General features: G+C 56.4%; 2 protein-coding genes across 4 annotated transcripts in view; both read left to right on the top strand.

Moving 5' to 3' along the window:
- Positions 1-8,815, top strand: part of SYMPK (symplekin scaffold protein) — a 34,817-nt gene extending 26,002 nt beyond the window's left edge. For all 3 annotated transcript variants that reach the window (XM_069458473.1, XM_069458474.1, XM_069458472.1), the window contains 9 exons: positions 348-456; positions 773-873; positions 1,580-1,670; positions 2,638-2,739; positions 6,339-6,526; positions 7,353-7,529; positions 7,711-7,806; positions 8,120-8,455; positions 8,576-8,815. In XM_069458473.1, the coding sequence (XP_069314574.1) occupies positions 348-456; positions 773-873; positions 1,580-1,670; positions 2,638-2,739; positions 6,339-6,526; positions 7,353-7,529; positions 7,711-7,806; positions 8,120-8,455; positions 8,576-8,713 (1,338 nt within the window). In that variant the 3' untranslated portion in view covers positions 8,714-8,815. The remainder of the gene's footprint in view (positions 1-347; positions 457-772; positions 874-1,579; positions 1,671-2,637; positions 2,740-6,338; positions 6,527-7,352; positions 7,530-7,710; positions 7,807-8,119; positions 8,456-8,575) is intronic.
- Positions 8,816-9,113: 298 nt separating this feature from the next.
- Positions 9,114-19,835, top strand: RSPH6A (radial spoke head 6 homolog A). Its single transcript, XM_069457955.1, has 6 exons — positions 9,114-9,775; positions 12,117-12,354; positions 14,249-15,010; positions 16,040-16,184; positions 16,555-16,672; positions 19,444-19,835. Exons 1-6 carry the CDS (start codon positions 9,114-9,116, stop codon positions 19,679-19,681), a joined length of 2,163 nt encoding a protein of 720 aa, XP_069314056.1. The 3' UTR covers positions 19,682-19,835.
- Positions 19,836-21,269: the final 1,434 nt, after the last annotated feature.

Raw genomic sequence — 21,269 nt, 5'->3', positions numbered from 1 at the left:
AGCAGGTTGAGCCCCGAGCTGGGCGTATAGCCAGGCTGGGCCCGTGGCAGTCACAGAAGCAGCAGGCAGGAGCCTGTGACGTCTTTGCTGAGGGGTTGGAGCACAGGTTGGGTCCCAGAGAGCGAAAGCCTGCGGCCTGCAGGGAGGACAGTGCTGGCACAGGCTGAGGAGCTGGAGCAAGTCTGGGGGAGACACCAAAGTTCTGACCCGGACCTCTCCCGCCTGCCACAGATGCCCATTCTCTGACCCTGTCACCAGTTCTCCCCCACCCCCGAGTCCCAGCACCCTCCACGCTGCCTCTCCTGAGCTCTGCCCCTGAGTCCGGTCATCCCCTTCTCTGCCTCTAGATCCGAGGAATGGGCATGAACTCCCCAGAGCTGCTGCTCCTGGTGGAAAACTGTCCCAAGGGAGCAGAGACGCTGGTCACCCGATGTCTACACAGCCTCACGGACAAAGGTGCCCCCCAGGGACCTCCACCTCTCATCTTTTCCTCTCTCTCCTCTGAGCCTTCCCCACTTCTTCTCATTCCCTGGGGATCAGAGCTGCTGGGTCCCCAGGTGCTTTCCCCTCTCGTGAGTCTCCGCATCCTTGTGCCTCAGTTTATCCGTCTGGAACAATGCAATGCCAACCAGGGCCAAGGATTCCTGCTCTGAAACTGAGTCACCCCTTGTCTGCCACATACCCTCTTCCTGATTCTCTTCCCTTGGTGCTCATCCTCCCGTGTCCTCCCCTCGGCCCCCAACGTGGTTTTTTCTGCTGCTTCCACTTGCAGTCCCACCCTCCCCAGAGCTGGTGAAGCGGGTCCGCGATCTCTACCACAAGCGGCTGCCAGACGTCCGCTTCCTCATCCCCGTGCTCAATGGGCTGGAGAAGGTATGGAGCGGGATGCCGTCCGCCCCACTGCTGGGACATGTGTGCCATGGGGGAGGACAGAGAGAGCTCCCCTCGGCAGTAGTTGAGCCAGAGGCAAAGAAGAGAAGGTAGGAGCATATCTCACCGGGGTCAGAAACCTTAAAAGCCACAGACACCCAGGTACCTACTTAGGAGCATGTTCCTGTGCTCATCACACGAGGGAGCAGTCTCGGCTCCGCCTCCTCCTCCCCTGACATCAAGCAGGTCGTTTCCCTTCGTTGGTCCTCACTTTCCTCACCTGTCCAACGAGGATCACAGTGAGCCCTCTTGTGCGCAGGCGTGCACACTCGAGGTTGCGCAGAGGCTGCACGGAAACCGCAGAGGTAGCACTGTGTCCAACATGTAGGAACCCCACCCCCAAACCATCTGTGTCCCCTGACGGGGTCTTGCCCCTAGTGACCCGTGGGACCTTGAGTGAGCCTCCTTTTGCTCGCCTGTAGCAGGGGATGACACTCTCCCCTTGCACACTGTCCTGCGCGGTGGCTCGTGTATGTAAAGTGCTCAGCCTGGCCCAGGGAGCCTGAGCCGTGCAGGGGAGTGAGCTGGGGAGACAGCTCCGCCCTGAGGGAGCAGAAGGGCGATGAGGGAAGGGGACGTGGGAGGGACTTGGTGAGCCTGGAAGTGGGGGTGAGGGTGTATCTGACTCACCCCCACCTGCTCCCCATAGAAAGAGGTGATCCAGGCGCTGCCTAAACTCATCAAGCTCAACCCCATCGTGGTGAAGGAGGTCTTCAACCGCCTGCTGGGCACCCAGCACGGTAGGTGATGCGCCCCGGCCCTGTTTCCCTCCCTCAGGAGGCCCCACCCCAGCTGGCCAGGCACGGGGTGAGGGGCAGAGTGCCGGAGGTGGGGGAGCTGCGTGGTGCCGCCTTCAAAGAGCGAGGGTTCATCCATCACCCTGGGGTACCAGTGGGACTTGATGTCTCAGCGTGTCCTGGCACTCCCAGGCCACTGTCTGTGGCAGGGGGAGGCTGTGGAGCTAGGGGCTGGCCCTCTAGAAGTGTCTTCCCTTCTAGGATGCAGCCACTCTCCAGCCTCTCGGGCACAGGCTGCACTCTGGCCCCTCCTCACATCTTGCCTGAGTCCCTCCAGCGGGGGCCAGGGGCATTTTGTTTGACATGGTCAAAAAGAAACAAACAAAACTTTCACGTTAGAAGAACCACCAAGTAATGTAGAATGCATTCCTTGCCCCTCGGCCAGTGGCAGAGCTAGGGAAAGCCGAGGAATCTGATGGTTTAAACGAGACAGAGAAGGGTCTGGGACCATCAAAATGGCACCAGCAGAGGACCGCCTTCCGGCCTCCTCCCTTCCACTCCCCCAGCCCCCTGCGTAGTGGGAGGCTCCAGCCGCTTTCTGCAAGTCCATTGCCTGGCCCCATCCTGCCCTGTCCTGCAGAGGCCCATAGGCATGTGCTGTGGGGGACTGTGCCTGGGGACCAGGCAATGAGCTGGTCCTGGCCCTGCCCTCAGAAGTGCAGGGCTGGAAGCAGGGAGCCAGCCCAGCGCGCTCTGCTGCGGGTGGGAGAGGAGCGTGTGGACCCAGAGGGCTGCTGCTTCATTCACTGCCCTGTTTTTGTGTTGTCAGTGGCTTCCCCCGCTCTAGCCCTCTGTCCCCCTAATCCCCTTGAAGCCGGAGACGCCTTGTCTTCATTCACTGCTCCCCGAGACCCCTCTCTTCACTGAGGCCTCCGTACTGTCTCCCCCACCCCACTCCCACCCGCTGCAGGTGAAGGGAACTCGGCCTTGTCCCCCCTGAACCCCGGAGAGCTCCTGATCGCATTACACAACATTGACTCGGTGAAGTGTGACATGAAGTCCATCATCAAAGGTGAGGTGCTCCCCGCTCTTCAGTGGCCTGGCCCCTGCGGACCAGGGGGGCAGAACCTCAGTCACCCACATGCCCCCTCTGGAATCTGCCAAGTTGAAGATTGTGCCACCCACAGCCCCACCTCAGAGCTCCGGAGACCTGCCCTCATTCCTTTCCTGCCTCTCCTCTTCCTCCTTCCGCCCTCCCAGGCCTTCCTTGTACAGCCCCGCCCTTTCTGCCTCTGTCTAAGGCACTCATGTCACTCATGTACCCACTGTGCACTGGCACAGACTGGTCCTAAAGACGTGAGAGGGAGCCACCTTCTGCCCTGGCCCCAAGGAGGCAGAGGCACAGGGAGCGGTGGTCACAGGCACAGCGGCAGAGCAGGCTAGTGCACCGGGGCGCTTGCTGGACCCGGGGGAGATGCCAGGCCCAAGTTGAGCCAGGAGGGCCTGCCTCTGTGGCAGGGAGGTTGGTGACAAACTGGCCGGCTTGCCATGGTCACTACTCACGAGCACTCACTGAGCCAGGCTCTCCCTACGTGCTCCTGCCAACCTTCCTTATGCTTACCTGGTAAGTATGCTGGCTTCCATTTTGTAGACAAGGAAATGGAGGTTCCAGAGAGGTTAAGTAACTTGCTCGGGGCCACACAGAAGCTAAGTCGTGTAGTGGAAAAGACACAGAATCAGAAGTAAAATGGACCCGAGTTGGAATCCCAGCCCTACCAGTTCCCTGGTCTGAGGACCACCTTCCCCGAGAGCTCCCCTCTGCTCCTGCCCTGGGAGGTTTCTGGGCCAGGAGCCGTCCTGTCCAACAGAAGTGGAGGCGACTGTCGCCCTCTCTACTCAGAAGACAACTGTCCTTTGATTACTCTTCTCACCTTCGGAGGGGGAAGGTGCTTCCTCTTTGTGCCACTTAGTTTCACGTTGCAGCTTGAAGTAGCTTCTTCGGTGACTCATTTCCTGTCTTCCTCAGCAGGTTCTCTCAGAAACTTTTAAGGTCAAGAGAGGAGCTTAATGAATATACAAACCCACATTAAAACTGAGCAGGCGCTAAGGCCTCTAGCAGGAGAAGAGTAGGGAGGAAAGGATCTTGAAGGTCATAGTCCGGGAGTGTGGCCTTACAACTCCCTGACCCCTTTGGTGACCTGAGGAAAGTTCTGGCCCATTCCCAAGGACAGTATGCTCACGTGGATTGTGTATAATTTGAGGGGGTTTGCACACACCACCACCCCCGCTAAGGCCATTCGTGGACCCAGACTAGGGGCCCCAATCGGCCCGGGCCCGTGGTGTCAGCTGGAGGAACCCAGGCCCAGGAAGAGAAGGGGCCTTGCCAGAGGGCACACGGGTGGCCAGTAGCCAGGGCTCTTGGGGGGAGGTCAGCAGGGCCTACCTTTTATTTTTTTATTTAAAAATATTAAATTTTTATAATATATATACTTTTAACTGTTCAGATCATTTCTTTCTATTTTTTTAGTAGAGATGGGGTCTCGCTCTTGCTCAGGGTGGTCTCGAACTCCTGACCTCGAGTGATCCTCCCGCCTCAGCCTCCCAGAGTGCTAGGATTACAGGCATGAGCCACCGTGCCCAGCCGGGCCTACCTTGTTGACCCCCGTTTTCTTCTGGCACCCCCGGGACGCACACAGCTTGCATTCCTGCAGGGCTCTTGGCAGCCTTCCACGTGGTCTCCCCTCCAGCTGTCCCCACCTCCCAGTCCAGCCAGTTCCCAGAGCACGTTTCTCTCCTGCCTGGGCACCAGTGGTCTTCCTGGCGGCACGAGCAGCCCTGTGATGCTCCAGGTCAAACAGTCCTTCCCTTTTCTGTGCACGGTTGGACTCCCCGGGGCCTGAGAGTGTGAGCAGTCGTTCCCAGCTCTTGCTCTGCCCATAAACCACCCCCTGTCTCTGGCCAGCTCTTCTGTAACTAGACCCACCCTCAGGGATCTGTCCCAGCAATTAAGGAAACTCCCTGAGCACCTCTTCTCAGCCATATCCTGGGTGGTGCTGGGGACACAGCAGGGACGGCCTCAGCCCTGTCCTCCCGGGGCTCACAGTCCAGGGCGGGAGACCAGCTGTCCTTGCACAGTAATGACTCAGGGCAGGGCAGGGCAGCCCGGGCTGGGTCACCGGGAGGGCTTCCTGAAGGAGAGAACACCCGAGCTGAGACCAGGCAAAGATGAGCTGGGAGCGAGGTAGCGGTGGGGGAGACGCCAGCAGCGAAAGGTTGCAGAGGCGAGGGGTGCACTAGCCGGCCTGGTTCTGGAACCGAAGAGCTGAGCCGGGCTGGGCCTTAGGGTTGAGCGGGGAGGCCTGGTCAGGAGAGGAAGTCAGGCCGTCACCATTGAGGAAACTATGCCCAGGGCCCACCCGCAGGGGGTCTCAGCCATAGAGTTTGGCCTTGATCTCTTGAGAGCCTCTGGGAGGGAAGGAGTCAGGTTAGAGCTTTCCAGAGACCCCCTCAGGCTGCTGTATGGAGAGAGAATGGGTGAGAGGCTGGGTGGGAGGCCCAGGGGGAGACTGGGGTAGGGGTCGATGCCAGAGGCCTTTAGGGAATAGAGCAGACAGGACCCAGGGATGGCCTGGCCATGGGGGACACAGTGGGGGTGCTGCCTCGATCTCTGACAGGGCCTTGCCTCCTGCACTGTCTCTGCCCACTCAGCCTCCTTCCTGCCTGTCCACCTGTAACGCTGCCATCCTCCCCGTTTGAGCCCCCAGCCCTGTTCTCCTTTAGCCTCTCAGGGATTGGGGGGCCTCTCTTCTAGCTCAATAAAGACTTCCTGGTTGACAGACTCACATGGCAAGTGGTGTTTGGGGAAGAAGGGCTTCAGAAGCAGCTCCTGGGGTCTCCCCGTTAGCACAATGACTTGGGGCACTGCCACCCACTCAGGGAAGAGGCCCCAAGGCCTGCCCTCGTAGGTGCTCGTGTTGTGCCCGCCCCCTGGGTCCTTCTGGCACTGGGTGTTGAGCTGGGGGCTCATTGTATGCCTTGGCCCCATCCTCTTGTCCCTCCCTCCCTGTTACTCTACTGACTGTGTCCCTGTATCCTCCACACGTCCCTAGGCCTGGAACCCCTGTCATCCCAGCACCAGCCCAAGCCCTGTGTCCTGGGCAGGGTGGGCTGGGCAGTCCTTCGGCCAGGCTTCTGTGGAGCTGGGCTGTGGGCCTCTCCTGTCCTCTCTGGGAGGGCTGACGGGCGTCAGTAGCTGCCTTCCCTCTCCAGCAGGGCTGAGGGTGCCCTGCCACCCCTGGCAAGCCAGAGTGGGTCCCCACAGGTTGGCAGCACATCTTTCCTGTGTCAGCCTTTGCCAGGATTGTCCTCAAAGAGAAGAGGACAAGGTCTCCCCATTCCGCCCAGTGTGGGGCTCCCAGGAGTTGGACACGTCTCCTCCCTTGGGTCAAGCCCGCAGGTTTTCCAAGGGTCGGGCCACAGTGTGCCCTGGGAAGGGGCCTTCTGCTGGGTGGGGGAGGCTTCCCGTCTCCCTGGGAGCTTCAGGAAGCCAGGGCTGGCTCTTCCCCTCACACGGACAGACGGCAGGGCTTGGGCTATCGAAGGGTGGTGGGGCTTCCACCTCCCGGGGCCAGCTGGGCAAAGAGGACAGGCGCGCTCTCCGCCTCCTCGCAGCCACCAACCTGTGCTTTGCGGAGCGGAACGTGTACACGTCGGAGGTGCTGGCCGTGGTGATGCAGCAGCTGATGGAGCAGAGCCCCCTGCCCATGCTGCTCATGAGGACCGTCATCCAGTCCCTGACCATGTACCCCCGCCTGGGGGGCTTCGTCATGAACATCCTTTCCCGCCTCATCATGAAGCAGGTAACCCGCCCCTGCCACCCCACCCCCGGCACTGATTGCAGCAGGGCCCGCTGAAGGCTGGCTTGAGGCAGAACCCGAGAGCTTCTCGCCTGCCCGCCCCCCTCTTCTCCGTTCTTCCCCACAGAGCAGCCCGGCAGGGGGGCAGGCTCTCCTGTGACCCCTGTGCCCTGCCTCCCGCCAGGAAAATGCAGTGCTCCAGGGTGACGAGGGAGGGCCACTGGGCGGTGCAGATGGAGGTAGACTTCAGGGGGTGTGCACCCAGCCAGGATGCATCCTGGAGCTGAAAGATGGTCCAGTTTTTTTAAGAGATGCTAGAAATTTGAGCTTTTAGAAATACCTTGAGGAAAAAAAAAAGCAAACCCCATCCGCAAGCCCCAGACTGGATTCAGCCGATAGGTGGCCACTTCACAACATCTGGCCAAGATATTAGAAGTGGACTCGGACAGACCTGGGTTGAAATGTGCCCCTTTGTCCTTGTGTGACGCTGGACAAGTCTCCGCACCTCCCTGGGCCTCATCTGTTTAGCAGGAGGCCGGCGTGAGGATGGAAGGAGATGGTGCTCCCGCAGCGCTGAGCCTGGGCTGGCCCGGGGAGAACTCTGGGAAAGAAAGGGTGGCTCTCGGTTTTCTTCTACAGCTTTCCCAAGCTGCCCTCATGTTCCAGCTCCCTGGATCGGGAAGACAGTCTGTCTTCCAGAGGGAGGTCAGGGCTGTATGTAGCCCAGAGGAAGGTCTGGTGGTGGGATTTGGGCACATCTCGGCGAGGTCTGGGGCTGGGGTGACTGCCCGCATGCCCCTCCCGACCGCTCCCTCCCTGCCCCGTCCAGGTGTGGAAGTATCCCAAGGTGTGGGAGGGCTTCATCAAGTGCTGCCAGCGCACCAAGCCCCAGAGCTTCCAGGTCATCCTGCAGCTGCCGCCCCAGCAGCTGGGAGCCGTCTTTGACAAGTGCCCCGAGCTCCGGGAGCCCCTGCTGGCCCATGTCCGCTCCTTCACCCCCCACCAGGTACCCCAGGGTGTGGGGAGGATGGCCCCTGGGGACTTGGATGGGGGCAGCCAGAGGGGAACCCCACACTGCCATGGAAGGCCAGGGGCTCTGGAGGGCCAGGGACCCAGGATCTGGGGTGTCCAGGAGGGATCTCCTGGCCAGAGCTGTCCCCAGCGCCCCCTTGCTGCTCTTCACCTAGCAAGCACACATCCCCAACTCCATCATGACCATCTTGGAGGCCAGCGGCAAGCAGGAGCCGGAGGCCAAGGAGGCACCTGCAGGGTCCCTGGAAGAGGTGAGGGCCCTTGCAGCCCACCCATCTGGATCCCCCAGCCCCCCACCCTCACACCCCAAGCCAGCAAGGCCCCACCACATCCTCCTCCCGACCCCAGCCACCTGCCTCTGAGCCACCTGTCTCAGAGCGGATGCTCCCGCTGAAAGGGAGTGGGGGGAGGGACAACTGCCCCCTCCTCCCCCTGCCCACCATCAAGAGCTGCTGTCCCTTTGCTGCCCCCAGCTTTCTGCCTCAGGGTGGTCTCTATGTCTTCTCCCCCACCGTCCTCTGAGAGCACCCAACCCTGAGCTGCTGTGTGCCCTCCCGCCCCCAGGACGACCTGGAGCCCCTGGTCCTGGGTCCGGCCCCAGCACCCCGGCCCCCTCAGGACCTCATCGGCCTGCGGCTGGCCCAGGAAAAGGCCTTAAAGCGGCAGCTGGAGGAGGAACAGAAGCTGAAGCCCGGAGTAGTGGGAGCCCCCTCCTCTTCCTCCTCGTCTCCCTCCTCTTCTTCTGCCCGGCCCGGCCCCCCAGCGTCGGAGGAAGCCATGGATTTCCGGGAGGAGGGGCCTGAGTGCGAGACCCCGGCCATCTTCATCAGCATGGACGACGACTCGGGGCTGACCGAGGCCGCGCTCCTGGACTCCAGCCTGGAGGGGCCCCTCCCTAAGGTAGGGACGACAGCCTCCAGCTGCAGGGGAAGAACCTCCAGCCCCGGGTGAAATGAATGGGGGGGCGCGGCCGGGCAGGGCCACGCCCTCTGACCCGCTGCCCCTTTCTCTCTGTCACAGGAGGCCGCGGCGGGCGGGCTGGCCTCAAAGGAAGAGCGGAGCCCCCAGACCCTCGCCCCTGCCGGAGAAGACGCCGTGAAGACCCCCAGCCCGGCTGCCGAGGAAGCGGGGGAAGCCGAGACCAAGGGGAACAGCTGACGGGGCTTAGCGGGGAAGGGGAGTCGGGTGGGAGCTGCAGGTGGGGGATGCGGTGGGGCTTGACCAGCGGATGCTTTGCCTTAAAAAAAAAAATTAAAGAGATGGTGGGTCTAGGTTGTGAGAGCCGTGTCGTCTCTGCCACCGCTTCCGCTGTGGGCCGCGCGGGATCTGCCGAGAGCGCGCCCGGGAGCCGGCTGCAAGCCCCCGGGCGCGGGGCTGCGCCTGCGCAGAGACGACCCCCGCCCCCCCTTCCGCCCGGGTCCTGGGTCCCCGTGCGCCGCCCCTGGTAACGGCCCGCTCCTCCGCAGTCCTTAGAAACCGGCGACGCTAGTGCTGCGGCTGCCAGGCGTGTGCCTGTCTGCAAGCCTTCCTGCCAGAAGTCTGCGCCCCCTTTCGAACCATGGGGGACCCACCGCCCCACCCTGAGCCCCCTTCCCAGGAACCCGCGACCCGGAGGGGTTCCCAGGTCTCCGAGCCTAGCCCGGAGCAGATTCAGCTCCCGGCAGCCGTCCCCCAGGAGGGGGTGCCTCAGACACCGTTGGACGTGCAGATCCGTCAGGGTTCCCTGATGGGCCAGGCCAACCTCCCGGGCTGGTCACAGTGGGGCAGCCTACCCCAACAGGAGAACATGCCGATGTTCCCGCCCGATGCAGCCCGGGTGGGCGACATGGAGTACTCACCCATGAACATGGGCTTCCCCCGGGAGTTCCAGACCCTGCCTTATATGGATGGAAGCAGGATCCAGGGCGCCGACGAAACGAACCTACTACTGCAGCAGCTACAGCGGGACCAAGGCAACCTCTTCCAGCAACTGGAGTCTGCCTACCAGGACCCCCGGGGCAACTTCTTGGACCACTTCTACCAGAGAGATGCCCAGCACTTATATGAAGGCCACCAGTACGGGCCCTACATAAGGGACGACCCTGGCCTGCACTTCACACCCTCTGAGCTGGGCTTCCCGCCCTACAGTACAGAGGTGCCCGAGCCAGAGCCTCGGCAGCTGGCCGTGCAGAACGCAAAGGCCTACCTGCTGCAGACCAGCGCCAGCTGCCCCCTCAGCCTGTGAGACGGGGCGGAGAGGGGGGAGTGTGGGGGACCCAGGCCCTGCCTCAGCCAGACAAGGGATTGCCCCTTACGGAAAACCAGTGACTGCTCTGGGCATCTAATGCAGCTAGGACACAGGGCATAAACGCTAGTAATAGCTAGCATTTACTTATGAGACACGTGCCAGCACTTCATACACTGACACCTAATTCTCGCAGCTGAGATTAGCACATCCACTGTCCTATCTTACAGAGAAGCAGACCGAGACACAAAGATGTTGGGTCGCTTATCCAAGACTACACAGCTAGCTAGGATGTGGCCGAGTCAGGACGGAAGAACAAGTGATTTGGCTTGAGGCCCTGTTCTTACCCCTGAAGTTCCCTGCTCGAGGAAGCTACTTGCCAAAGCCTCTTAGCTGCAGTCACAACACACTACTCTCAGCCTGCATTAGGTATTCTTGAAGCCCACGTTCTAGGAGAATGGACAAGAAACATAAAAGCGTAGGTGAAGGTCAGGGCTAAGGTGAAAATAAGGCAGAGTAAGAGGGATAGGGAGAGCATGTTAAATAGTGGGAGGTCAGGGAAGGCCTCTGAGGAGGTGACATTTGATCGGAGCCTGAAGGACGTGAGGGAGGACACCTTGCAGACAGCTGGACGAAGAATGATCCTGGCGTAGAGCACAGCACATGCAAAGGCTGCGAGGCTGTCTGTGTTTGAGAAACAGTGAGGAGAGGCTGATATGTCTGGAACCAAGGTGGGGAGAGGGAGAGTGGAAGGAAAGGTTGATTAAGCAACAGGTTTTGCAAATCACAAAGCTGACCCCATCCCTCCAATGCTCAGAACCTGCTGTGGCTCCCCATTGCCCTCAGGAGGAAGTTCAGGCTCTTCACCACAGCCTTCAAGATCCTGTATCGTTCAGCCCTGCCCACTGTACAAACGTCATTTCTAGTCACTACCTGCTCCTTCCAGAATTAAGCACTTGCTGTTCCTCAACAAGTTCCAGCTCTTGGGACCTTCAAGGTCTCTTCTGGAAAAGCCCTGTCCAAAGTCTCACCTCTTCTTACCCTTCCCAACTACAGTGATAAAGAGGTTTCCTAACCTAGTTTCACATGCTAACTATGCCAGCATTGTGTGACCTCATTACCTTAACTTTTCTAAGCTCAGTTTCCTCCTCTGGAGAGTGGTGATCATAATTGTTCCTCCGATGGGTGGTTGTGGTGAGGATTCAACATTACTCTCAAGTACCCGGCTTGGTGCCTGGCTTAGGTGCATGGAAACCATTGCGATCCTGTTATCACTCTGGCCTTTTCTCCTGTGCAATTCTCCTCCCTTGCTCCACTCCAGCCACACTGAACCTTCTCTATGTTCCTCCAATATGCCAGGAACACTCCCTTCTCAAGGCCTTTGCACATTTCCAGTTGTGTCATCTGCAAACCGTGACAATTTCCCTGGTTCCTTTCCAATCCATATATCTTTTATTTCTTTTTCATGCTTTATTGCATTGGCTGTGACCTCCAGTACAGTATTAAATAGAAGTGGTGAAAGCAGGCGTTCTTGTTCCCAGGCTCATAGGGGAATTTATTCAGTCTTTCCCTGTTACGTTTGGTGTGTGCTGTAGGTTACTTGTGGCTACCTTTTATAAGATTATTTAAAAATTACCTTCTATTCCTAGTTTGTTACAAGCATTTTTAATAGTATTTGTAAATTTTTTAAATTGTGAATTGGACATTATCAATTTATCTGCAGCTGTTGAGGTGATCTCCTTTAACATTAACATGTTAAACCTGATGAATTCTATTATTCTAATGTCAATCCAGTCCTGCATTCCTGTTATTAGCCCAATTTAATCATGCCGTGTCATCCTTTTTAGAAATTGCTGGGGGCCACTTGCTAATATTTTGCTTAGGATCTCAGCATCCATATTCCTAAATGAGATTGGCCTGGAATTTTCCTTTCTCCTAGTGTCTTTGAGTTTTGGTATCAAGATTATGTTAGACTCATATAATGTCTCAGGACCTGTTCCTCCTCCAAGCTGCATGGTGTGTCCCTTCATTTGATTCAGATCCCAGCTTAAATATCACCTTGGTGAGGGCTTCCCTGGCCTCCCTGTTTTAAATCGCACACCTTCTCCCACCCCTGACACTGCCAGTCCCCAAGCCCTGCTTTGTCTCCCTAGAAATGACCACCCCATGCCTGACACGCTATGTATCTTGCATGTTTGATTGATGTCCGTCTCCATCCCCGGTCAGCTCCCCCGGGGCAGGGGCCTTTTCTGCTTCCCACTGTGTCCCCCGCACCAGGCACGGGGCTCCCTGAGCTGAGTGATGTCCCCCACCTCCCACTCCCTCCGCGGGAGGCAGGTATGAGCACCTGGTGAACCTGCTGACCAAGATCCTGAACCAGCGGCCCGAGGACCCGTTGTCCATCCTGGAGTCGCTGAACCGCACCACGCAGTGGGAGTGGTTCCACCCCAAGCTGGACACGCTGCGGGACGACCCCGAGATGCAGCCCACCTACGAGATGGCGGAGAAGCAGAAGGCGCTGTTCGTGCGCAGCGGAGGCGGTGCCGAAGGCGAACAGGAGATGGAGGAGGAGGTGGTGAGTGAGCCGGCAGGGACAGGCGGGCACACAGCCTGCGCTGGGTCCCGGAGGTGAAGGACAGCAACCCACCACCCGGGCACGAGCACGGCTTCAGCCCTGCGAAGGGCGCGGGGCCAGGTGGCCGAGGGCCGGGACGCCCCAAAGAGGCTCGGGGTTTCTCCTGAGGCCCTGGAGCGCCTGGAAGGGTCTGAAGCAGAGGACAGGAGGGCCAGCTCTGCTTTTTGGAAAGCGAACTCCGGCTGCCACATGGGGGTGAAGGCTGGTCTCTCCTCCCACCCCTGGACTCCTCCCTCCTGGTAATAATTCTGCCCTGCAGACGTTTTCTATGAAACCCACTGCCCCCCTGCAGTTTCTCAGCACTTGAATCAAATCGCTTCCTTTCCCCCGGCCTCAGTGTCCCCATGTATAAGTTGAGACCCGCTAAGAACTCCTCCACTCATGGCTCATGAACTTGTACCAGCCTCACAATACGGGTACTTTTCGGCTTACCGGGGGCTCAAGTCCCCACATGCCCAACAAAAGTTGAAAATACCATAGGTCAAAAACGCATTTGATACCCAGATAAAACCCCTCCTTAAAGTCGGAAATCGGAAGTCCAACCATCCTAAGTTGGGGACTTACTGTTTCCAGAATTGGACCATGCATAAAATTTCCATCCTAAGTTGGGGACTTCTGTTTCCAGAATTGGACCATGCATAAAATTTGGGGGAAGTGTTCTTTTGCTCGCTCAACAAATGTTTGTCGTGGACTCTTCATAATAATTCTGACACCTCCTGAGGCCCCTGCTAAGAGCTTTAGGAGCGTTGTCTCCTTTCATCCCTGAAACAACCCTGTAAGGCAAGTGCTGTACGTGATTCCCATTTTATGGAGGAAGAAACTGAGGCTCAGAGGGCACGACACTAGGAAGTGCCGCGGACAGGACTAGGAAGGCAGGACCATGACTTCCAAAGCCAGTGCTGTAACCTCTACCCCATATGCAGGTGCTGCTGTCGCTCTGTGCTTGCCTCTATGCTTCGGAGATTCTAGGATTCTGGCGACAGTGGGGTGGGATAGTGGGAGAATGCAGGAGCCACAATAGGACAAATGAATGGGTCCTTGGGTGAGCAGATTGCCCTTGTGAGCAAAAGGACAGCTTTTTACATGAGAATATGGTTTTAAATTTCAGACCGCCATTTTCACCTTGAACAGTCCCACCCCCTTGGAAATGCATCCCCACCAACGCCAAGTCCCTGAAGGCCCCGCCCCCTTAGAACACACCATCCTCTCAAAAGCCCCGCCCCATCGAAATTCCAGGCCTTGGGAGGCTCCGCCCCCTTAGGAAGCCTAGTCCCTGGAGGCCACCCTCTTAAAGAGTGGAGCTGGAGGCGGGGAGCGGTGGCTCACGCTTGTAATCCTAGCACTCTTGGAGGCCGAGGCTGGAGGATCGCTTGAGTTCAGGAGTTTGAGACCAGCCTGAGCAAGAGTGAAAACCCATCTCTTCTAAAAATAATTAGCTGGGCGTGGTGGCAGGCACCATAGGTAAGACAACCCAACAATGCCCCAGGGACCAGGCAGCTTTCACCTTTCAGCTTCCCCGCCATTAGGGTGTAGGAGTTTGTCTCTCATGTGTTGCCTCATGGCCCCAAAACAGCTGCTGTGGCTTTAGCTCTCACATTCCTATTCCAGGCAAGAAGAAGAGGGAAGGATGAAGGGCAAAACATCTTCTCCTTGTGTGGTTTTGCCTTTTCTTTTCCATCAAGAAACATTGTCCCCAAGGACTTCCCCTACATCTCTCGTGCCAGAACTGAGTTTCAGAGTGTTTTAGGTCTCTTGACTCTAGAACAGTCTAGAGGGGCCAGGCCGGAGAGCAGGGCTCCAGCCTGCCTCCCTCTGTCGCACCCACCCTCGGCAGGCGGAGACGGCGGTGCCCAACGTCATGGAGGCGGCCTTCTACTTCCAACAGGCGGGCGTGGGCCTGAGCTCGGACGAGAGCTTCCGCGTCTTCCTGGCCCTGAAGCAGCTGGTGGAGCAGCAGCCCATCCACACCTGCCGCTTCTGGGGCAAGGTCCTGGGGCTCAGCCGCAACTACCTGGTGGCCGAGGTGGAATTCCGGGAGGGCGAGGAGGAGGGGGAGGAGGAGGAGGTGGAGGAGATGATGGAGGGCGGTGAGGCCATGGAGGCGCACCTGGAGGAGGAGGGCGAGGAGGACGAGGAGAAGGTCGCCGACATGGTCCCCAAGCCCACGTGGAAGCCGCCGCCCGTCATCCCCAAGGAGACCCGCTCGGGCACCAACAAGTACCTGTACTTCGTGTGCAACGAGCCGGGCCGGCCGTGGACGCGGCTGCCCCACGTCACTCCGGCCCAGATCGTGCACGCCCGAAAGATCAAGAAGTTCCTCACCGGCCACCTGGACGCGCCGGTCATCAGCTACCCGCCCTTCCCCGGCAACGAGGCCAACTACCTGCGGGCCCAGATCGCCCGCATCTCGGCCGCCACGCAGATCAGCCCGCTCGGCTTCTACCAGTTTGGCGAGGAGGAGGGTGATGAGGAGGAGGAGGGCGGCGCCGGGCGCGACTCCTACGAGGAGAACCCCGACTTTGAGGGTATCCCCGTGCTGGAGCTGGTGGACTCCATGGCCAACTGGGTGCACCACACGCAGCACATCCTGCCGCAGGTGAGGACGAGGCTGGGTGTGGCCCGGCAAGAACCGTGTCAACCTCTTACCCTCTGCCGGGCATTGGCCTGAGTAGTATGTATTCGCCATCCATTCCTTCTTCCTTCATTCCGCAGACATGGGCCGATAGTCCTCTCAGAAACCTTTTGTTTTATTGAGTCCAAATAACTCCTTTTGAAATTAGTACAACCATCGTGCCCATTTCATAGTTGATAAAATGGAGGTTTGTTGTATGTGGTGAGCTTACGCCCATTCATTCATTCATTCAACAAACATTGGCCTTTGAGGATCTTATGTAACCCAACAACAATCCAATGAGAAGCCAGGCGCGGTGGCTCACGCCTGTAATCCTAGCACTCTGGGAGGCCGAGGTGGGAGGATCGCTTGAGGTCAGGAGTGTGAGACCAGCCTGAGCAAGAGTGAGACCTCGTCTCTACTAAAAATAGAAAAACTAGCCAGGCGTGGTGGCACGTGCCTGGAGTCCCAGCTACCCAGGAGGCTGAGGCAGGAGGATCGCTTGAGCCCAGGAGTCTGAGGTTTCTGTGAGCTAGGCTGACACCACGGCACTCTACTCAGGGCAACAGAGTGAGACTCTGTCTCAAAAAAAAAAAAAAAACAATCCAATGAGAGAGGCACCCATGACGCCCCCATTTCACAGATGGGCAAACAGAGAATCACATGGGCTGCAAATATAACTGCACAAGGGCTTGGGGGTCTCTTTTCTCAAGGGTGTATCCCCAGCACCTAGAGCAGTGCCTGCATGTGGTAGGTGCTCATTAAATATGTGATAAATAAATCAATGAGTGAATGAACATGTGAGTGGGGTCACACAGTGGGAGGCAGGGGTCCCCACCTCATTGCAACAGCTCTCGCCCCTTACCTGTGTGACTAACCCTACCCTCCTGCCCACACCTGGGTCCCTGGGGACAGGGCCAGTACTCCAGTGTTCTGCCTGGCCCTTCTTCTCCCAGGGTGCAGGCTGGGCTCTGTCCCCTGGGGGTGCCGCCTGACCTTCCCCCCCACCCTCAGGGCCGCTGCACTTGGGTGAACCCTTTGCAGAAGACAGAGGAGGAGGAGGAGCTGGGAGAGGAGGAAGAGAAGGCAGATGAGGGCTTGGAGGAGGTGGAGCAGGAGGTGGGGCCCCCACTGCTGACGCCGCTGTCAGAGGATGCAGGTAAGGGTCCTCCTCATCTTGCACACCTGCCAGGTGAGGCCTGGGATAACACAGAGGGGCTGGGCTCTGCAGCAGGTGTGCCGCAGACATTGTCACCAGGACTCACTGCCACCCTGCCAGGGAGGTGAGATGAATATCCCCATGTCCTGGGTGCAGTCACTGAGGCTCAGGCAGGGAAGTGGCTTGCCAGGGACACACAGGGAGAGAGTGGCACGGAGCCAGGGTTCGAACACTGAAGCCCATGTTATTAGTCGTTGCCGTTCTCTTCGTGTCCCCTTCCCTCTTTGCTCCCTCCCTTGCCCCAGGGGCTGTGCAGGGCATGGGGACCCTCTGACCTTGCTGCCCTTCTCGCCCCCCCCCCCCACTGCAGAAATCATGCACATGTCAGCGTGGACCGCCCGCCTGTCCTGCACCCTCTGCCCACAGTACTCCGTGGCCATCGTGCGCTCCAACCTCTGGCCGGGGGCCTACGCCTATGCCAGTGGCAAGTAGGTCTTCTCCCAGTCCCTCCCAGCAGGCAATGCATTAGGGCTTCCTCAGAGCCTGGTCGGGCGGCACCTCACTTGGGTATAGGCAGAGACCCCCTTCAGGAAGCCCCCAGGACTGATCCCTCCCTCAGCTCCTAGGGATTCCACAGGGACTAAAATGAGAAATCCCAGACCAAGGATATGAGCCCCTTGGATGAGAGAATGGAGGATCAGAGAGGGGAAATGACTGGCCCAGGGTCACACAGCACTTGTGGCATTCAAACCTGGATCTTTCTGCCCCCTGACTACAGGGGCAAGAGTCTAGTCTCTGGAAAATTCTTCCAATTTGAAGAGTCTTCTCTCTATGGGACAGAAATCTTCCCCATCAGGATGGCCCACCAGTTGCTCCAAAGAGAATGGCAAGCCGCAGTCACCCTGCCTGCCTCCCGCCCCAGCTGCACACTCCCACAGTCCCTCGGCAACCTGAGTCGCTGGGCGTCCTGAGAGCTCGTCTGGAGCCAGGCGATGGGTGCACTTACCAGCTCTGTCCACCAGATGGCGCGACGATATTTCATAGCGTCTCCTTTTCAACCTCGCATCCAAATACTAACCAGGCCCGACTCTGCTTAGCTTCCAAGATCAGAGGAGATAGGGGTGCATTCAGGGTGGTATGGCCATAGACTCCTTTATAATCTCCATGAGAACCTGGGCTGCCTCCTATATGATTCACAGTCATTGTGGGATTTTATGTAATCTTGATACTTTAACATATTCTTTTTTTTTTTTTTTTGAGACAGAGTCTCACTCTGTTGCCCAGACTAGAGTGAGTGCCGTGGCGTCAGCCTAGCTCACAGCAACCTCAAACTCCTGAGCTCAAGCGATCCTCCTGTCTCAGCCTCCCGAGTAGCTGGGACTACAGGCGTGCACCACCATGCCCGGCTAATTTTTTCTATATATATTTTTAGCTGTCCATATCATTTCTTTCTATTTTTAGTAGAGATGGGGTCTCGCTCTTGCTCAGGCTGGTCTCGAACTCCTGAGCTCAAACGATCCGCCCACCTCGGCCTCCCAGAGTGCTAGGATTACAGGCGTGAGCCACCGTGCCCGGCCAACATATTCTTGACGATTATTTTTTTTCTTCTCTGGAAGCTGGGAAGAGGCATGTTTACTTTTGCCAACTCCCTTCTTATGACCGTACCCTAATTTGCCAACATCCTTCTGAAAACAAAAGACCCAAACTTGGAGCTCCACTCACCCATCCATCCTCCACCTCCCCCACCTACCTGTCTATCCACGCACCCACCCAGCTACCCTCCCGTCCACCACCCAGTCGCCCATCCATTCACCAATCATCCATCCATCTCTCTATTTTTTTTTTTATAAAAGACTCTTGAATGTCACTATTTACCAGCTCTGTGTGCTGCCCCAGGCTCTTTGCTGAAGACAAGTATGAATCCTGTCCCTGGAGAAGACTGAGGAAGCACAGGCATTAATCTTACAGCACTCCCCCCGACCCCTCTGGCCAAATGTCCTGTTACAAACAGGCACCACTGCAGGCATTTTGGTCTAATTTGTTTACTGCACTGGGACCACGTTATTTATGTCCAACATAAATAAAGTATGAGCCACATATGTAATTTTAAATTTTCTAGTAGTAATAATAGTAGTAGTAATTTTCCTGTTCAAAAAGTAAAGCTAAGCCAGGCACAGGTGCTCAAGCCTGTAATCCTAGCACTCTGGGAGGCCAAGGCAGGAGGATCGCTTGAGTCCAGGAGTTCAAGACTAGCCTGAGCAACATAGTGAGACCCCGTCTGTACTAAAAATAGAAGAATTAGCTGAGTGTGGTGGTGTGCGCTTGTGGTCCCAGCTACTCAGGAGGCTGTGGCAGAAGGATCACTTGAGCCTGGGAGTTTGAGGTTATAGTGAACTATGATGATGCCACTGCACTCTACCCAGGCAACAGAGTGAGACCTTGTTTCAAAAAAAAAAAAAAGTAAAATTAAATATGCAAAATTAATTTTCATAACATATTTTATCCCAAATATCTAAAATATTATAATTACAACATGAAACCATAATGTAAAACTTATTAATGAGCTATCTTACCTTCTTTGTTTCATACTGAGTTTTCAGAATCTGGCATGTACAGTACACGCCAGTTTGGATGTTAAGTTTGCATTAGAAATGAACCTGTATTCAGACTTCACAACATTTACAGTTGAAAAAGTAGATTCACGTACCCGAGTTGTTCCAGACATACTTAGAAGTTTTCCAATAACTGAATTGAGTATCAGTTTTATTATTTAAGTTGAAACTAATTAAAATTAAGTAAAATTCACTGCACCCAGCGCTAGCAGAATACACATTCTTGACAAGTGCACATGGAACATTCTCCAGGATAGACCATATGCTGAGGCATAAAACAAATCTCAATAAAGTTAAAAGAGTTGAAATCGTACAGAGTATGTTCTCTGACCACACTGGAATGAAATTAGAATCAGTAACAGAGGGAAATCTGGGAAATTCACAAACACGTGAAAAGGAAGCAACATACTTCTGAATAACTAATGGATCAGGGGAGAAATCACAAGGGAAATAGACATGGCCTGGCACAGGGTAGGTGCTCAGTAAATGTTTGTTGAATGAACAAGTGAACTGAGAAAGCCAGTGGGCACATCTCACCCTACCACCCACAACTTTGCAGTCATGCTATGCCTACGCCGCGCCCCACCCTTAAAGTCCAGCCTGGAGACTTTGTGAGAGAATGTGACAGTATCTCATTGCCCTTCCAGAAAGTTTGAGAACATCTACATCGGCTGGGGCCACAAGTACAGCCCTGACAACTTTAACCCGGCCCTGCCAGCCCCCATTCAGCACGAGTACCCCAGTGGCCCGGAGATCATGGAGATGAGCGACCCCACGGTGGAAGAGGAGCAGGCCCTCAAGGCTGCCCAGGAGCAGGCCCTGGCGGCAGCAGAGGAGGAGGAGGAGGATGAGGAGGAAGATGAGGATGAGGACCAGGACGACTGAGGCCTCTGGCCACTCCCTGCAAGCAGGTCGATAGCTGCCTGTCCCTTATACACAGTTCGTATGGATTATATTTTCATTGTTGGTTTGCTTCCTGCCCCTGGAGGGCAGGAGTAGAAGAGGAAGGCAACTGCTCCAAATAAAACTTCCCCATGGCGTTATGGCCGAGTCATTTATTCACTTGTTTGTCACATTTTTTTGACATGGACTCCAATCCAGGGCTGTTGGTCCCTGTGGGGGGCACAGATGTTGCCTGGCAGGGTCTCTCCCACCTGTTTCACTTATTCATTCATCGATCCATTGAACAATTATTGAAGTACCTACTAGCAGCCCAGCCCTGTGCTGGGGACACAGAGTTGTCCAAGCAGCCCCTGCCCTGCCTTCCCAGGGCTCGTAGGCCATAGGGAAGACAGACTCTCCCCCAGACAATGACAACCCAGATGGGGGAGCCTAAAGGACTAACAGAACTCCTGAGCCAACTCTTAAAGTGTCAACAAAAGAATGGGAAGGGCATTCCAAGCATAGGGAAGAGCATGTGCAAAGACCCAAGGGCAAGAGAGAGTGTGATCTGTTGGGGTAGTCTCCCAAACCTCATTTTAGGTGGCACATATTGTGAGTGGTTGTGGTGAGAAATGAGATTGAAAAGAGAGGTTGGCATGGGCCAGATCACTCAGGACTTAACCTGGCTCTGAGAGCACTAGGGAGCTACAGATGGGTTTTGAGCAGGTGAGGGCCCTTATCATGTTCGTACTTTAGAAAGACCCCTGTAGATGCCAAGTGAAAGGTGGATAGGAGGGGTAAGACAGTAGTTTGGGAGACCAGAGACAAGGCTTATGGCGGGGGTGTCTTGGGTAGAAGAGGAGTTTGGACCAGATCTGTAGAGAGGATGAAAGTGGGAAAGAGGAATTCTAATGGCAGAATGCAAAAGACTTGGGGACTGGAAGTGGGGTCGTGGGGGGTGAGGTGAAGAGAAATGATACAAATCTAGGAAGACACCCAGCTCTGTGGCCTGGTTGACTAAGTGGATGGCAGGGCTGGCCCTAAGACCAGGACACAGGAGAGGAACAGGATTTGGAGTACGATGTCAAGTTCACTGTAGAATTTGTTGAGTGTGAAATGCCTCTGGGACATTCCAGTGAGAAATCTGGGAGGCCACTGAGTAAGTGAGTCTAGGGAGTTCTGCGATGGGGGCAGGGTGGCTGCAGCAGAAGTGTGGAGCACCAGCCATCAGTGGGGGCTGTTGGGGTCAGGGAAAACTTTGGGTTACTAGTGGATCACTGGGACACTGGGGGCATTGTGAGGATCAATGAAATTTTGGAATCAGAGGTAGGTTTTGGAGAATGAGTGAGGTTGTTGAAGATAGTAAAGTCATGGAGATATATCTTGGAGGTTGGTGGAAAATATGGAGGGTGTTTGGGGTTAGCCTTAATCAGTTGTAGGTCAGATGCAGTCCTTGGAGTTTTGTGGAAACATTGGGGTCCTCGGGGGGATTGGCGGATTATCAAGGGTGAGGAGGAATGGTTAGAGATGCTGTGGTCAGTTGGGGACTTTAAGATGTCAGTGGGAAACATAGGAGGTCAGAGGGTATATA

This window comes from Eulemur rufifrons, chromosome 24 (genome assembly GCF_041146395.1).
Source record: "Eulemur rufifrons isolate Redbay chromosome 24, OSU_ERuf_1, whole genome shotgun sequence".
Classification (NCBI taxonomy): Eukaryota; Metazoa; Chordata; class Mammalia; order Primates; family Lemuridae; genus Eulemur; species Eulemur rufifrons.
Note: the sequence above shows the minus strand (reverse complement) of the source record. Positions and strands in the feature narration are given on the sequence as shown.

Coding starts and splice junctions, on each gene's coding strand:
- RSPH6A (XM_069457955.1), top strand. CDS start 9,114: ATGGGGGACCCACCGCCCCACCCTGAGCCCCCTTCCCAGGAACCCGCG. Junction 9,776..12,116: donor GCCAGCTGCCCCCTCAGCCT/GTGAGACGGGGC, acceptor CGCGGGAGGCAG/GTATGAGCACCTGGTGAACC. Junction 16,673..19,443: donor TACGCCTATGCCAGTGGCAA/GTAGGTCTTCTC, acceptor TTGCCCTTCCAG/AAAGTTTGAGAACATCTACA.